The sequence below is a fragment of the Tachysurus fulvidraco genome, chromosome 17 (assembly GCF_022655615.1).
Source record: "Tachysurus fulvidraco isolate hzauxx_2018 chromosome 17, HZAU_PFXX_2.0, whole genome shotgun sequence".
In the NCBI taxonomy this organism is placed as follows: Eukaryota; Metazoa; Chordata; class Actinopteri; order Siluriformes; family Bagridae; genus Tachysurus; species Tachysurus fulvidraco.
Genome location: NC_062534.1, coordinates 19,364,245 through 19,382,030, shown reverse-complemented (window position 1 = coordinate 19,382,030; position 17,786 = coordinate 19,364,245). Strand labels below are relative to the sequence as shown.

The window sequence follows — 17,786 nt, the reverse complement described above, 5'->3', positions numbered from 1 at the left end:
CCATGGCACATACCCTGATGGCTTCAGCAAGACTGGAAAAGACTCTTTTCATAAAAAAAAGGAACAGCTTTGATACTTGAAGGTTTTGCAAACTCACACCTCCAGGGTTGGGGGTTCGATTCCCTCCTCTGCCTTGTGTGTGTGGAGTTTGCATGTTCTCCCCATGCCTTGGGGGATTCCTCAGGGTACTCCGGTTTCCTCCCCCGGTCCAAAGACATGCATGGTAGGTAAATTGGCATCTCTGGAAAATTGTCCATAGTGTGTGAGTGTGTGAGTGAATGAGAGTGTGTGTGTGCCCTGCGATGGGTTGGCACTCCGTCCAGGTGTATCCTGCCTCGATGCCCGATGACACCTGAGATAGGCACAGGCTCCCCGTGACCCGAGGTAGTTTAGATAAGCGGTAGAAAATTAATGAATGAATGAGACCTGAAATTTTATATTTTCTATAGAATTCAAATGCAATTTGTATGAGATTTTTAATAAATATTCAATAGTACTTTACCACCACCTGCAATAATAAGAAATGTCAACTTTAATGTATAATTTATTCATTTAACAGTTTTGCTTTGGCTGCTCTTTATTACTAATGATGTTGAATCCCCTGCAGCTTCCAAGATAAATGGATCTACCATCTTTACCTTTTATCCAAACTACTTCAATTTGTCCTTATAGATTGAAGTTGATATAACGTTTCATGTACTGCCTTGGTGCCAGCTGTGTGTAAAACCGATGACAACAGGGCGTCTGTGAATTGGACTGGGATGGAATTTAAACAGGTTTATTAAATTAATTAGATTTATTTTAATCAGTTTTGTAAATTCACATTCTATAAACCTTATAAGTCCAGCTACCCAGAAGTAGGACCTCTGGTATAATCCTTTATATTTGCAAAACTTGTCTGTAAGTGCTTACTGATTTTATAGCAGTTTATATTAAATAAGGTGAGATATGAGAATATGAAATAAACCATAATAATAAATGAAGTACATATGTACTTTCACAAAGTATAAAATATATATTGCCAAATTTATTGAAGATATTTTATTGCCTGCTGCCCTCTAGTGAGTATCTCTATAAATATTTGATATCAAGGTATAAAGGTATAAAATGTGATTGAGAAGGATATCTATATCATGTGAATTTCTAATATAGAATTACATACAGATATATAGATATAGCTATAGATATAGACATACAGTACATACAAGGTGCGTGTCACATAGAATGTTAAATGTTTCACTGCTGCAGTTATCTGATTTTCACATTTCCTGTTTACCCTGTGAAAAAGCTGTTCAGTTGTGAGCCGTCATCTTCAGGATGGTTTATTCTACCTGTGCTGCATTAGTCTTACATTTTCAAAAGATGATTTTTGAATGTTTGTTGCTCTCAGGTGTAATTGTACAGATTTCTTCTCTTGGGTTGATAGAGCTGCCTCCACTGCAGTGCTCTCAGGAGGTGAGAAGGCAGTTTAATTCATTATGTCTATGTTATAAAATCTGAATCTGACTTATCTAACTAACTGCACTCCTGTTTCTTTGTTAGGGCTTATCCTGCAGTGTCCAAGTAAGTAAGTATCACATTTCCTTGTATGAAATTTTTATTTATTGAAGCTTTTAGAACTGTGGGAAAAGGTTTTATATTATTTAATAAATGTTAAGATCTAACAAGTCTAATCTGGCTCATTTTAATTAGGCCCATAATGTAGATCCCAGAGATGTATTTGTCTAACAGTCTAACACTGTCTAATATAAACTATAAGACAAATCACAGCTTACAGTAACTTACAGTCATGCAGTAAAAAAAAGCACTCGTTTATAATACTGGCAGAATCTGATGTTAATTTTATCTTATTTTTTTTAATATTTGAGTTTATAATAATAATAATAAGTTTTATTTTTCATAGCAGTTAAATAAAGGGAAAAAAGTAAAATGTAAAAACAAAACAAAACAAAAAAACCCTCTTTAATATGTGAAACAGGACATTGAAAAAAAAAAAGAAAATTTCTTCAGCTATGCAATGAAAGTGATTCTGTAAGATGGTGAAAGCTTAGATTCATTTAATGCATCTACTGTATCTAAACCATACTACACCAGTTTACTTTATATCACCATTAATCTTTCTGTGCTGAACTCAGGCAGGCCAAACTGTTCAGTAAAAGACTGGGTGAAGCCGAGATCCGAGGCTCCACATCCGCATCCTATTGTAGCCTTCCAGTTTAAATCCAAAGAAGATGAGAAGAATGAAACTGTCCCTGTGTTGTCTCTTACAATGACACAGTATTCTGATGGTAAGATATAGAGGTTCAAACTAATAGCCACATCAGGGACATCATATGACAAGCACCGAGTTCATAGATCTTTTTTTTTCAAAATTCTTCCTGCAGCAAACATATACAGCCTACAGGGGATGAAGGTGTATGTGCATGAAATTACCACAAACAACAGTTTGTGTTTTTGTTATATCTTCAAGGACAACTTCTCCTGGATCCAGCGGCCAGACTTCGAGGCGGTAAGATCATATCTGACGTGCAGTTGTGCTTGTTCAATATATGAATGAACTACATGCTTTGAGTAGTGAGTTATAGAAATTGTTCTAAATGATTGTTGTATTACATTTGTAGTGGTCTTTTGCACTGGATCAAATTGTCGTTGATCCAGGAATGACATATCAGGTTTCAGTGTCTAATTTACCAAAGCCAGATATCGGGGGACATGCAAAACTTCTCAACATAACAATTCCAGGTAAGTAACAGATTTTCGTCACTAATTGCTTACACTTTATCTTTTATTTGGATATTTTATTATAGATCTTAATATTCGATAATCGTTTAAAATATAGAATTTATACATCCATCATCCTTTATTAGGAACACATGTACATGTATTCATGCATGCTTATGCAGTTATTCATGTTCTGAGATGATTTTCTCTTCACCACTGTTGTAAACAGTGGATTTTTGAATTGTCACTGACTTCTAGCTCCATTTTCACCATTGTGTGTAAACTTTAGAGGTTGTTGTGTGTGAAAATAACAGTAGTTTCTTAAATATTCGAACCTCTAGCATCCACTCCATGGTCAAATTCATTGAGATCACATTTTTTCCTCTTCAATTTCCTCATTCTGATGTTTGATTTGAACATTGACTAAAGCTCTTGACCTGTTTATAATGTGCTTTATTGCACTGTCGCTACATGATTGGATCTTATTAGGAATTCATAAATGTCCAGGTTCCTAATAAAGTGGACAGTGAGTGTATGTCAGATGGTTAACAGTTTTTGACTTCTTTAAAGGTTGTGAACATCGTAAATACCGAAGCCTCCGTGTCTGCTTGGAGAACGGTGAGATGTGTTTATTCAGGGCTTTAGAAACTGCCCAATTTTTATGGTTATATTAGGTGTTTATGTGCAAATGTGAAATGTGGTGTAACATTGAACAGGAAGCCAATGGGATCCAAACATGACATGGTCAGTGAGAGATGACGGAGGACACAGAGTCACGATCGATCTGATATTTAACACAGCAGAGTTCTCAGACATGTACAAAGTATACATTTATTCAGCTGATTTCCACAAGGAGCTGTCACATACAGTCTCAAGGGTACTGTGCGTTTACTGCCTGCTTTGGTATAATTTATTATTCTTCATTTAAGATAACATTTTTATACCCTTTAATACTGATATGATTCAAAACATTTTGATTTCCAAGGACAATCGTACTTCAATCAGCGTCAATTTCTCTCTGAACCCTTGGCAGATAAAACGCTGTGAGATCTTCTTTGGGGTGAGTTCTAAAATAATTCCAACAGACAAATTTAGAGTTTGACAAAAATGCAGTGCTAATAACAAAAAAAATGTTTTTTTTATTTTTTTTAACAGATTAAACCCCACTTTATACGATGCATGCAAAAGTGTTCACATCACCAACAGAAGGTTAATATTTGCTCCTGTAAGTATTTCAATACACTGTTACATAGTTTCCTATTCAAGTGGCTGCAAGACTACGACTTTTTCAGTAATCAACAATGTTCTTGATCATTTCAGATTATTCCATTCCTTCCACCAAGAGACAGTACATGGTTTGGACACTTTTAGCCCAAACAGCACTGATATTCTGTGCTTTTATAGCTGTTTTGCTGCACAACAGAATTCGAGCCATTCATACAGGTATAAATTAAATAAGAAAAAAAAACGCTTTATGGGTGTTTTTTTTTCTGATATAAAAAAGTCAAATCAACAAAGCTATTGATTATTTTTCAATAACAGCATGTCCTGAAGAGTTTTTATTGCACTTACACCACCACAATTTGCCAACGTTTACATTTTTTAAAATGTACATATAACTTTCATATAATTTACATATAAACAACATATAGATTTATAGTTACATTTAAAGGACAGTAAAATTCATTACTAGACACACAAATTACAGAAGCTATAAACAGTCAGTCCCTCTACAACCTGTTCCAATACAGAGAAATCATAAAGCACAAAATCTTCAATCCCTGAAGACTTTCCTGTGGTGGAAAACTCACTAAAATTTAGAAACCACAAACACCAAAGACTCTTTACATAAATGTTATATAAACATCTCCTTATAGAAAGTTCACTATATCAAGTTCACTATACTATATCATTTAGATGGTACTATAAAAACAATAACTTATTAGAATGAGTACATGAATGTAACCCTCATTCATGTTTGCATGACATTTTTCCAATCAGTTTGAGAATTCAACATTGCTGGGATATACGTGTACATACTATAACTTTAAACGCCCCCCCCCCCCCCCCTAATGTCTTTTAGTTGATGGTTAATTGTTAAAATACATTTTTAGGATGACTGTTTATTTCAGGGGCATTTAATTTTTAAATGTAAGTGAAATTATATTTACTTAAGTTCTCTCTGATCTTCCATCTATGACAGATCCAAATTCTTCCTCTCATAACACCACAGACAAGAGCAACCCGGAAGTTGTTTCAGTGCACGAGCGCAGTAAAGTCCTGATCATCTACTCTCAGGACCATCCTATGTACACAGACATCGTCTTAAAGCTGTGTGCTTTCCTCAGGTCCAAATGTGCAACTGAAGTCACACTCGACCTGCTGGACTCTACATACCTGAGCAGTATAGGTAGTATCCAGTGGCTGGACATGCAGAATAAGAGCCTTACCAAGTCTACTGATAAAATACTCATCCTGTGTTCTCCGGGAGTGTGTGCCAAATGGAATGCCATGTGCAGAGGGCGCAGGGTGATGACCCGGGAGGACGCACGCTCACCCATGGGGGATATGCTGACCCCTGCTCTCAGTCTCATCATACCAGAATTTGTGTGCGCTCCATCATTTGGGAAGTATGCTGTAGCATATTTCAATGACGTTTGCAGTGAGAAGGATGTGCCTGCTCTGTTTCATGTGGCTGTAAAATACCAGCTGATGAAGCAATTTGAAGAGCTTTTCTTCAGACTCCTGAACAAGGAGAAGTACGAACCTGGAAGAATTAAACACGTTGATGGACTTGGAATCGATGACTACCACATCTGTCCATCTGGCAGAGCCTTAAGAGATGCCATTAGGGCATTTCAGGCATACCATCTATCGAATCCAAACTGGTTTGAATTGGAGCTTTTAGACGTACATGAAGAAGTTGAATAGAATGCCAACTGAAATCTAATCTCCTGTTCTAAACGTTCAAATGCCAGAGGCAAACTGAGTAGTCAGATCTACAAAATAAAACAAAGAGAAAAGAAAAACAGATAAAACATCAATGTTGTGACAGCTTTCTGTATTAGCAGGATATGAATCACTAAAGTTTATAAAATATAGTTGACTAAATGTACTTACTTTATTGATTCCTACAGGAATTTTTGGAGAAATTATGCAAATAGTGGATTATAATTAGTGATAGATCAAATAATCGATAATTTCAGATTCATACTCTTGCCAAATGTACAAAATGATCTTACTTTAACTTACATTAATATGCTTTTAATTTGCATAGCAATGCAAATGTTTAATAATAATATTGTGAATTTTCTTTTCATTAAGAGTTGATGATTTCGTGGCTAATAATAATGACTCCGGGGATAAAACATTGTATTAGTGTCATAAAAATATACCCCCCCAAGTAATATGTTAATGTATTTACTCCTATAAATATAAAAATATCTACAATTTTTTTGATGATTATTGGAAAGGTTTTCAGCATTAAGTAATTGTGCTGAAAGAAATATATTAAAGGCTATTAAATTAAAAATATAAATGTACATTTGGGTAACATTATTTTTATTGTTGTTGTTGTTCTTCTTCTTCTTCTTGTTCTTGTTCTTCTTCTTATTATTATTATTATTTTATAATATTATATTATTATATAATACAAATATATACATTTTTACTAATAAAGAGGCTTTCTTGTATTTTTTGTTAAGATAAGTTATGTTTATATTTTAGCATATTTTTAGATTTGCAATGTAACTGATTGTATTGTATAATGTATAAAAGTCATTTAATACGTGTTTCAGATTAATCTTTAATAAAGTTCAAACAAGCAACCAAACAAATTATTGATTACTGATTCATGTATTCCAAACTTTAGGCAACAATCGATCGACAACTAAATTTTACGATTCAGTTCAGAGAATCACTTGATTCTATCCAATACCATTGTTTTAGTTAAAGTCATGATTTTGTGCTATTAAGTTTTACTAAAATGGACCCAGTTAAACTGCTCGTGGCCTTTGGTCAAAAACAAACAGACTGCAGCTCTGGTCAAAGTTCACTTACTCCCCTTTAGCATGTTTGCTAATCTATATGTTAAAACAGTGTTAGATCTGTGTATTTGTGGTGTTTTTAGCGCCCAAGACTTTGACAGCCCTGCTGTAACAGGAGCCTTCAGACTCAAGCCTACTGTTTGCAAGTAAGTGACCTTACTGAGAGTTTGAGCCAAAGTACACGAGCTCCTTTAAATCTAGACCTATGCTGCTGTTTTACTAGAATACTTAATTGACCTTCACTTTTCATGCTTTTTACACCTGTAATTTATTGCTATATTATCTTACTTATAATGACTGCTGTATGAGTGGTGGCTAATTGCATTTGCATTATTTTTCCATCACTGAGATTCCTTTGGTATAAAAATGCTTGGGAAGCTGTCATCCACCCTGCAGCGCTACATATCAGCAACTTCCTACAAATCTGGTAAAGCTTTTACTGCATATTTCAGTAACCTATATGCCAGATGTTCCAAAAACATAGAGAGGTGACAAATTAAATGAAACTATGGCTCTGAAGTGCTGTGAGAACCAGGTTTGGCTTCATTTGTCACCTTTCAGAGAGAAGTGTCATTGCAAATCATTCCTATGTTCTTGATCTTGAAGACAGATCACCTTTATCCTTATTCTACAAATAACCTTTAACATTTCTACCTGATGGGAGATGCCTGTTCTGGGATGGCTATGCTCTCGTCCACATGACATGAGGTGTCATTTAATAGTTTGAGGAGGATGAAATGTAATGTAAATGTAACTCATGTCAATCATGTCAATCATGTGAAAGATTTAGGAACAACATATTAGATAAAGCTCTTCATCACCATGGTTAAAACATACAGCTGAGGGAATATATGTTATAAACAGCAGTGTTCATTGCTCCATTACAGATCTAAAGACTTGCAGCTTTTATGGGAACTTCCAGTGTTTATTTGTTTTTTCCCTTACTGAGATACTTTATGTAGTTTTTACTTTTAATTTGTCACTCATCTTTATGTCCAAATACATATAACTATAACAGTTCCTATTACTTACCAATGTGTCATTGTAACAAAAGCAGCCTGACTCTGTGATGTGTAATTGTGAATTTTCCCCAGATGTGCTGTTTAAAATTCACCCCACTGTGTTTGAGGCTCTGTCTGATCACCGGCCTGTTGTGGCTTTGGAGAGCACCATCATCACCCATGGAATGCCATACCCACAAAACCTGAGGTAGATAATGTCCATTTGATCATTGAGGAAGCCAACAGCCTGTTGTGTTTCTATTTCAATTTTCTGACAGATAAAGCAAGAGACTGTACGCATAACCATCCTGAGTGCAAATATCATTTGTGTTACAATCGAATGAACGCTAATTTTCTAGCACAGCCAAAGAGGTGGAGGACATTGTGAGAGCTGAGGGTGTGACTCCTGCCACGGTGGCTATTCTGGATGGAAAGGTGCATGTGGGCTTGTCTTCAGATGAGCTGGACTCCCTGGCCCGCAGTAAAACGACCCTCAAGGTGTCCAGGAGAGACTTGCCTTATGTTATCAGCAAGGTGGAAACATTCATAGTGCTTGATTGATCATAAAAAAGACCTTTATTAAGAATATGAATGAGATGTGAGTGATTGAATCAGTAGGGTTTGTCTGGAGGAACTACTGTCTCGGGTACAATGATCGCAGCTCAAAAGGCGGGAATTGCCGTTTTTGTGACTGGAGGTATTGGTGGCGTACACAGAGATGGAGAAAATAGTAAGTCACAATGAGCATTACTAAAATATAATTGACAATAGAATAATTTTATTGCCTGTCAATTCCCACCCACCAGTTGGCTCTTGCCTATTACTATATACGACAAACCAGGAAGGTTTCAGTCACAACACATGTGAAACACATGAAGCCAGTTATCAACCAGCTTCTTATTGCGCATCAAAGGACAGCATGAAACATTCTGAGAAAAGCAATATCTGTCCTTTTGAGTATACCTGTACATGAGCATAGAGATACCTGGTTAGAGTCACTGTATTTGACAGATGAGAGATTGTATAGAGAACATGGCCACTTTTGTTCCTTTGGCATCCAGGCACACATGCTCCCTTTCTAAAGTGCTGCATGTTGTCTTAATGTTGACTTCTTAACTTAAATGGCGCATATTTTATGATGCATGAACAATTACACTAAGTTGGTGGATTCCATGTGGAAACATCCAGTGGCTTTTCACTGGACTGCTGCTTGGCAATTTTCGCACATGTGCATTTATTTGTTAGAACAGGTTTGGAGTGCTTACATCCTGTGACGGGAAATCGTAATGTTACAGCATCATAGACAATCACGTGCCACCAAAAGTCTGGGCAAGATTCACATATGGGGTATTTTTCAAGTATCTAAATACTTTTTGCCGTATAGTGTACCTTTCACTTGTCAGATTCAGTTTGTTTATTTATGTCAAATTTTTGACATTTTACACCCACTCAAATATTTAATGAGAAACAATATATATTGTGAACGTTTAGAATTTTAGACTTATACTGTATAAATGATTAGAATGATAGAATTTGAATTATTTTGCTTTATGAGATTATAGATAGCAGTATATTTTTTATAAATAAAGAGTAATAAGTGAATATTCCTCACAGCCCTGGATATCAGCGCAGATCTGACTGAACTGGGCCGCACTCCGATTGCTGTGGTGTCTGCTGGAGTGAAGTCCATCCTGGACATTGGCAAAACCCTGGAGTTCCTGGTCAGTAATCAAGGAGCGCAATGAATAGGACCATTTTTAAAAGGAAGTAGTTTATTAATCCGTTATTTAATTAGCGGCTAGTTCTGATACATACAGTGTATTTAGATAAGAATTCACACTTTTTCATTTATTCCACATTTTGTTTTGTTGGAGCCTTATGCTAAAATGCAGAGTTCCTTTTCATATGTCAGTCTACCCTCCATACACCATAATGATGTAGAAAAAAAACCCTATTTGTGATAAACTGGACTTCAATTTAAAGATTATCCAAAAAAATGAACGAACCTGAGCTAAATTTCAAGTGTCAAAGCAAAGCGTCTGAAATCAATGTGATATTCCAGGTTTTTTTTTTTTCTTTTTTTAATAAATTTACAAGGTTATCAAAATCTTGTTTATAGTTTGTCATTATGTGTTACGGAGAGTTTAAAAATCAAAGCGTTTTAACAAAATATGGAAAAAATACAACACAATAACAAAATGTGTAAAAAAATACCTGCCCTTAGCTCTGCACTCTGAATACTTTCTGAATGCACTGTATATTTTATTTATTATATATGTTATCATCCTAGGAAACTCAAGGGGTCTGTGTAGCCACTTATGGAGAGTCAAAGAGTTTTCCAGCTTTCTTTTCTCATAAAAGTGGATACACATCTCCTTACAATGTCCACAACGCTGAAGAAGCAGCTGAGCTTATTGGTACATTTAAAATAATTATCAAGTGTCATATTTTTTGTAGAGAATAACAAGACAACAAGAACTTTTTTTAATCATCTGCTAAATCAGTTACAATTATCTGAGGAACACAAGTTATACTTATGGTAGCAGATTGTTTATCCTAAGTGGATGTGATACTGTTTCTCTTGCACAGCGAGTACACTGTTTCTGGGCCTTCAGAGTGGACTCCTGATTGCTGTCCCTCTTCCAGATGAACATGCTGCTGCTGGACAGCAGATAGAAGATGCCATACAAGCTGCAGTGACTGAAGCCAGGTAACACAGACAGCCAGAGGAATTCTGTATTCATATGTTTTTTCTTTCTTAGTTCTTAATCCAAGGTTGTCTGTAATAAGGATACATGTAAATAACATTATGTCGAATCCTGTTTATTTTGGTGACTGTTTTCCTATAAACCTTAACATAAAATGGTTTTATATAAATCTCTTCAGGGAAAATTCATTCAAGTCCCCAAGCTGGTTAATGTATTAAAATATGTCATCATTGCTGTTTTGTTATACTATTTTATGTAGTAATTGGGAATTAGAAATTGAACTGAAATAGTTGAAATTCTGACAGGAATCATGTTATTAAATTTAAAAAAAAAAGGAGACCGAAGGGATGCGGGTAGCATGAGTAGTTTAGTTTAGGAGATATACATTATGGTTGAAGTAAACCTAAAGCATTTTTCCATATGATTTCCAGGTGATTTTATTCCACACATCCGGTAGAGTATTTAAGTTTTTTTGTTTTTTTTTGTTTTTTTCCCGAAAAATAACTTTTAAAGTTAATATTATGGCTAATCATTGGTTCAAAAGAGGACATTGGTATTACACAAAGCAAAATTCTTTCCATTTTCAACAGCAAGTTCTGAATATCCACAGGCTAAAAGGAATTAGAGGAAGAGATGTGACCCCCTTCATCCTACACAGAGTCAGTGAGCTCACCGAGGGACAATCTCTACGAGCCAGTATGCATCTTGATCCACAGAGAATAATCATCATTATTTACCTCACTTATTTACTTTTGCTTGTATTGCAGTTTTCATTTCATTCCTTATCACATCTTTCTCCTAGACATAGCTCTAATTCATAATAATGCCAGGGTGGGCAGTCAGATAGCACGTGCCCTTGCTGAGCGCACACATCGTTCCCGAGGAGGCTGTAGGAGGCACAAGGATGAGAATCAGGCATCAAAACCTAAAACTGTATGTAATATCTAAAGTACCATCTTACACACGCACATAGACACTCATGTCATTCTTGTTGGTCTGAATGAATTTAATCTGATTGCATATTCCAAAAATATTGTTCATATTTAACCTAAACATTTTACAGAGATTGTGAATAAAATATACATACACACCATTGCACTAGGTATTTTTTAATCTGGCTATTTTATTTCCAGTTTACTGCATTATTTCATCAATCAAAATGTAATCTGAGTCAAGCTCAGTTGGCTTGATTGAAGTGTTTATATGAAATCTTTTCAATATGATTGGGATCATTAGATTTGGATCCAAATTAGGGTTATTTGGCTGCATGAAAACATACCAAGTGTTGGTTTTTAGTTGCATAGATGTTACAGTAGGCTTGTTTAAGCATGTGAAAACGTGTTTACAGTTTTTAGTCAGCATCAGCTAACATTTCTAATCTTCCGCAGATAGTTGTTGGAGGTGTAAATGTTGATTTCATTGCTAAAGGTGCAAGCAAGTCCTTATTGGTAAGGGTAACCACATTTTTAACCTTTTTAAATGAATTCACTAAACTTTTGTTCAACAAACTGTTTCATGTCTAAGTTTGGACAGACAAACCCAGGAAGTGTGTGCCAGTCCTTTGGTGGAGTGGGAAGGAATATTGCAGGTAAAACATCATGTACTTTAGTCTGATTTCTCAGCAACAAAGCTAATTCTATTTAAATGTATGAATTAGCTGAAGATCCAAAGTCCCTAAATTGTTTTCTTTCTGTTTACACTTTTCTCCAAAGACTGTTTGAGTAGACTGGGTCAAAAAGTTCTGTTTATCTCAGCCGTTGGAGCAGATTCTCATAGTGATGCTGTGCTCAACTACTGTAAACATATGGTAAGCACTTAATAACACTGATAAATTCACCAAGGATGAGTTTTCTTTAGCTTTGGATTCATAAGATCAGCCACCACAATGTTATACATTTATATTTAATAAAACTGTAATACTACATCACCCATTTTAACACTTGGATATATCCTATTCTCGTATCAAAACCCTCCAGCAAAGGCACAAAGTGACACTGTTGCATATGACATTGCTTTCATACAGCCATCATTCATCTTCATGCTTCATACTTTTGTACACCATGTGGAGCTGTCTGCTTACTGTGAATTTGAGAGCTTTTACTGAGAGTACACTTAATGGCCAAATGGTCATTTAAAGGTTTGTTGAAACCTGACCATCTGACCCATATGTGTTTTTCCTCAAACTCTTGGCACATTTGGAACCTCACAATTGTATAGGATGTCTTTGTGTGCTTTAACAATTTTACCATTTCCCTTTACTGGAACTAGGAGGCTCATACCTGTTCCAGTATGACAATTCCCCTGTGCATAGAGCAAGCTTCATGAAACCTTGGGTTACCAAAGTGGTAGTGGAAGCGTTGGAGTCGAGGAAAAAAAAAAAAAAGTTGCCCTCCATAATAATCGGCAGCAAAAAATGTCTGTAGCACCTTGTACAGATGAAAGGTCATTTTAAAGAAAAGAGGAAGTCTTAATTCACAATACATTACAGCACAGTGAAATCCTTTATTTGCATATCCCAACTTTGACGGTTGGGGTCAGAGCGCAAGGCCAGCTGTAGCAGAGAGGGTTAAGGCCCTTGTTCAAGGGCCCAACAGTGGTAGCTTGAACCCTGATCCTCTGATCACCAACTCAGAGCTTTAACCACTTGAGCCACCACTACCCCATTTTACAAATAATAGATTTTAGAAATAAAAAAGAAAATCACTCTGTATATAATGTCTTTATTACACAGCATCTAGATACATTTTAATGTTGTATATACTACACAATAATGGTATTATTTAGACCTGTCTAAATATCAAGGTGCTTCCAAGGCAGTTTAGATTCTGTGCTTTACACAGGTGGCTTATTCAGATTTGTATGTGGACTTTCCACATCACCTCCTTCCAATGTAGTCCTGCCTAAATGAAACCAGCTTGTGAATAATGGCAGAAAAAAATCAGCAACAAAAAACCCATTTATACTGTAATTCCTCACACTTTAATGGCTACTGTGTATAACATAAAATACAAACTCCAACTACTCCAAGTATTTTTGTGTGTAAATTGTGAACACCAATGTTCCCATGCATAGAATGTGATTTAACAAGTTACTCTTCTGCATGAGGATATGCATGAATGTACATACATTTAGAACTGTTCCTTGTGTATGCAGAAACCCCTAGGGAAAAAAAGTAGCAGTAATCGCATCACTTGTGACTTGTTAACATGTCAGAATAACTGAAAGAGTAATTGCTGACTGTGCTGCTCTCAACAGATGACATTGATTTAATAAAAAGCCATATATTGCATTTTAAAATAAATGCTTGATAGTCAGATCTGTCCCAGACATCTCTACTAGCAAAATACTGTAGTTAAAATAGTGCAGTAATAATGCTAGCTGGGGTCTTTAGTCACAGGTGCATTTCACCAAGAAACTGGAGACAGGTCTGGCATTTCCCAACTAGCCATGACCCAGATAATGACACATGTCTTGCATGTATTCATAGCACTCCTGTAGCACTACATTACATTTTTCAAATACATCAGAGTAAAAAAAAACAATAACGATACCCTTGGACGTTTTCTAAATAGTGTATACAATACAAACAGTACACACAGAGTTAAAAAGACATTATTTACTATATATGGTGATGTATTTGTGTAAATGTATGTGGCCATGCACAAGCAGAGCAATTTAGAATATGTATGCTTTACCAGGGTCCTGTTGTGTACTCTCAGTTCCATATGAACTTAAGTGTACGCTCAGATTTAGACCTTGACAAACGAGACCCCGGATCTTTGCTGTGTGTTCAACAGGACACTCGTGCAGTTGCGAGATTGCAGGGTCAGCGAACGGCCACCTACTGCGCTGTTATCACAGAGAGTGGAGAACTGAGTCTAGGACTTGGGGACATGGATATCCACCAGGAAATCAAAGAGCAGTATGTGAGTGCCACTGAGTATTTTGACTGAGTGTGTAATATGTAGCTTAATTAGCTACAATTAAGGGCTAATTGTATGTTAAGTGGATATATAGCATAACCTAGAATCAGGGAAAATGATGGCTGAGTTGTGAACGCTGAACAGGTTTCACAGTACGAGGACCAGCTCTCCTCTGCATCTCTTGTGGTTCTTGATGGCAACATTCCAGTTTCTACTATCGACTACGTATGCAGACTTGCTAAGAAACATTCAGTTCCAGGTATATCAAGTGCTCTAAAAACAGCTTTGGCTTAATCGAAATACTTCAAACCAGACCTTTAAGTTTTGTGTGTGTGTGTGTGTGTGTGTGTGTGTGTGTGTGTGTGTGTGTGTGTGTGTGTGTGTGTGTGTTTCAGTTTGGTATGAGCCCACGGATGCTGATAAGGCCTGTAAGCCCTTTGTTTCTGAAAGCTGGAAGGCACTCTCTTACACCTCTCCCAACCTGGCAGAGCTGTGCACCATGAACCGGACTCTTCTTCTACCTACTCCACAGGGTACATCCTGCTTTCAACCACAAATGACCACTGATAACTGATGAAGTGTCTGCTGCTTGTACCTCATCAAACTCCTCTTGACTCACACTCAGAATCACAGATAAGGAAAAAAGCACAAAAAAGCAAGTGATGACTCAGTTCCTGTATAGATGGAGAGATAATCAAACACATTTTGTGAGTTCTGATTATTTCTGAGGCCTGTGCAGTATCAGTATCAGTTGAGCGAGGAGTGATAACGGGAAATGCTGGTGTTATCCACAAAGGGACAAAAAAAATAATAATTTACAAGAACAATGGTAGCAGGAACCACAATATGCAATCAAATTCACTTTGCCAAGTTGAAGTTCTCAAATTTGATTGGTCAGAAAAGGTTTTTTCTCTATATCAACACATCTCAGACAGTAATGAGCTGATACTTTCTCATTTCTTCTCATACAACTCATTCACAGGGACTTATATGATGGACACTTCACATAATCTTTAAAACATTATAAATACAAGATATTTTTGAAAAGAGAAAAATGTACCATTATTAATATGGCAATGTTTCTGTATAGCAACGTTTAAGGAAGACATTTCAGGTTTGAAATGCTCCTTTCTGGTGTCTCGGTAAGATGATAAGCTTGGAATGCTTGTTGAAAAATATACACAAATATATATAAATATACACTTTACAACATGCCATTCAATATTGTATGGACAGCACAGTTTCTATGCCAGATGCAGTTCCTGATGCAGCCTTCCTTCTGGTGGTTCCTGCCACTGGACCCCTAGGAGGCTTAAAAAATGCTGTTATATTAGGAATATAAGTCACGTTTTTACATATTATTAGTTATAACTGCAATACATCACTTAGTAATTCCCTATAACAGCATAAGTGTTTCATTCATTTTTTAAATCAGGATGCCCATGTGCCATGTTAAAACAGAGTATGATGTTTTCAGTGTTGCCAAGCTCTCTGGAGGACGTGTTGGGGTGTGCAGCAGCTCTTTCTCGCCCCCTGCTGGAGCACCTGCAGTGCGTGGTAGTGACACTGGGAGCACTGGGAGTGTTGGTCTGTGGAGAGAATGAGGCTGGAACAGTCAGTCTACGACCCCGAAAGCACAAACTGGTACGATGGAGTGCTTCTAGAACTTAACATCACTTTAGTGTGATTTGTTTTAATAACACATTATGATGTATTCTTTGTTTGATCGATCAGTTGAATATTTACTACCACTGTGTGTGTGTGTAACACATGCTTTGGCTATTTTAGCAGGTATCTAGTTAGTAAAACTAGATTTCCAAAAAAGCCCATATTGTTACAGAAAAATGTTTGCAAGTCTGAAAAGAAATGAACACGTTATGTAATAGACCACTTTTCTGACAAAAAATATAACGAAAGCTGTCAGGATTTACCTGCAGAAACAGAAGCGAGTGTGACAACCAGAGTCTCCAGAGGAACTGTGACAGCTTCTCCAAGATGCTCAGTAAAACCTGGCATCCAATATCCTTACAAAAATCTATCAAAATGTTCCTCAGACTACTGATTCTTTTACAAATGTCATGGGTTGTCATAGCAAATGTTGTCCTGGATTAGCTTATTACTGTGTACTGTACACAAGTTAAAATGAATCTATGATCTGTCCACCTCCAACTATAGATATATGGGAGGTTTAAATGATAAAATGACTGTTAACATTTATATTTACAGCATTTAGCATTTAGCATTTTATACAACTAAGCAATTGAGGGATAACGGCCTTGCTCAGGGGCCCAGCAGTGGCAGCTTGGTGGACCTGAGATTTGAATTCATAACCTTCCAATTGCAGACCAACACCTTAACCACTAGGGTACCACATCCCCCCATGTTAAGTGTTATGTTCCTAACAAACTCTACTGAGTAAGCACTGCCTAGTAAAGAAACTGTACTATGTAACAGTATCTAATTTAGCTTCTTCCAGCCACAATAACACACACACACACACACACACACACACACACACACACACACACACACACACACACACACACACACACACACACACACACACACACACACACACACAAACACACACACAAACACACACACAAACACACACACACACACACACACACACACTTATACTGATACTGTTCATGATATGTTTCCTGTGATCTATAGCACTGAAAAGAATGTTCTTGTGCAGAAAGGAAGACTGTGTGCTGTGTACTACCCTGCGCTTTCAGTACATTCTGACGAAACATTCAACGTCTCTGGAGCAGGAGACAGGTACGATAAAAAATAAACCGACAACTTTTTAGAGCATAGGTCATCATTTTGTACATGTTTTGACCTTAATGGTCGCTCTGCATCCCCCTCTCTCGCTCTCTTTCGCTCTCTCTCTCTCTGTGTGTGTGTTTGTCTGTCTCACTCTCTCAGTCTTGCAGGTGCAATAATGGCGGGGATCCTACAGGGGAAAGACACAGACACCTGTATACGAATGGGTCTCCTTGCTGCACGTCTATCTTTATTCTCTCCTCACCCCATTGCTCCATCTCTGACTGCAGATGCTATTCTCCCAGACAGGGTGCACTCACAGCCCTGGCCCAAGCCAACCTGCATGTGGATGGAGTCATAATAAACAGGATATACCAGAAATATAACAGGATATAAAATAAAAATACATTTGACTATACAAATACCTGCATATGACATGATAATACAGAAATATTACAGTATTAGAACAAACAAATGGATATAACCATGTGATTTGAATTACTTATATATGTAAATCTTGTATAAAAAAATTCAAATAATCCAACAGTGCTGCTGTAATATTTTATAATAATAAGAATTACTTAAAAAGTAAGTGTAGTTTTGTACTGTAAGGCG

The 17,786-nt window shown here is 36.6% G+C and overlaps 2 protein-coding genes across 6 annotated transcripts; both read left to right on the top strand.

The window, feature by feature from the left end:
• The first annotated feature begins 1,311 nt into the window (after positions 1–1,311).
• LOC113636084 (interleukin-17 receptor A) lies at positions 1,312–6,236 on the top strand. The gene is made up of 11 exons (XM_027135985.2): positions 1,312–1,455; positions 1,543–1,567; positions 2,136–2,288; positions 2,385–2,509; positions 2,622–2,742; positions 3,292–3,339; positions 3,438–3,598; positions 3,707–3,781; positions 3,877–3,946; positions 4,042–4,164; positions 4,925–6,236. The coding sequence occupies exons 1-11, from the start codon at positions 1,318–1,320 to the stop codon at positions 5,650–5,652; spliced, it is 1,767 nt and encodes a 588-aa protein (XP_026991786.2). The 5' UTR covers positions 1,312–1,317; the 3' UTR covers positions 5,653–6,236.
• Positions 6,237–6,752: 516 nt separating this feature from the next.
• On the top strand, positions 6,753–17,715 carry zgc:136858 (uncharacterized protein LOC678543 homolog). Of its 5 annotated transcripts, none has more exons than XR_007138297.1 (19): positions 6,753–6,913; positions 7,117–7,194; positions 7,862–7,976; positions 8,128–8,302; positions 8,387–8,498; positions 9,383–9,489; positions 10,059–10,185; positions 10,358–10,478; positions 11,087–11,172; positions 11,279–11,409; positions 11,865–11,924; positions 12,001–12,064; positions 12,189–12,283; positions 14,274–14,402; positions 14,544–14,658; positions 14,795–14,932; positions 15,877–16,043; positions 17,076–17,183; positions 17,334–17,349. XR_007138297.1 is itself a non-coding variant. In XM_027135644.2 (19 exons), the coding sequence occupies exons 2-19, from the start codon at positions 7,134–7,136 to the stop codon at positions 17,530–17,532; spliced, it is 2,085 nt and encodes a 694-aa protein (XP_026991445.2). In that variant the 5' UTR covers positions 6,753–6,913; positions 7,117–7,133; the 3' UTR covers positions 17,533–17,715. The 5 variants fall into 5 exon arrangements, 4 of the variants coding, with proteins under 4 accessions (XP_026991445.2, XP_026991446.2, XP_047658338.1 ...); XM_027135644.2 differs by having other exon boundaries at positions 17,101–17,183; positions 17,334–17,715; XM_027135645.2 differs by lacking the exon at positions 7,117–7,194 and having other exon boundaries at positions 6,770–6,913; positions 17,101–17,183; positions 17,334–17,715.
• Positions 17,716–17,786: the final 71 nt, after the last annotated feature.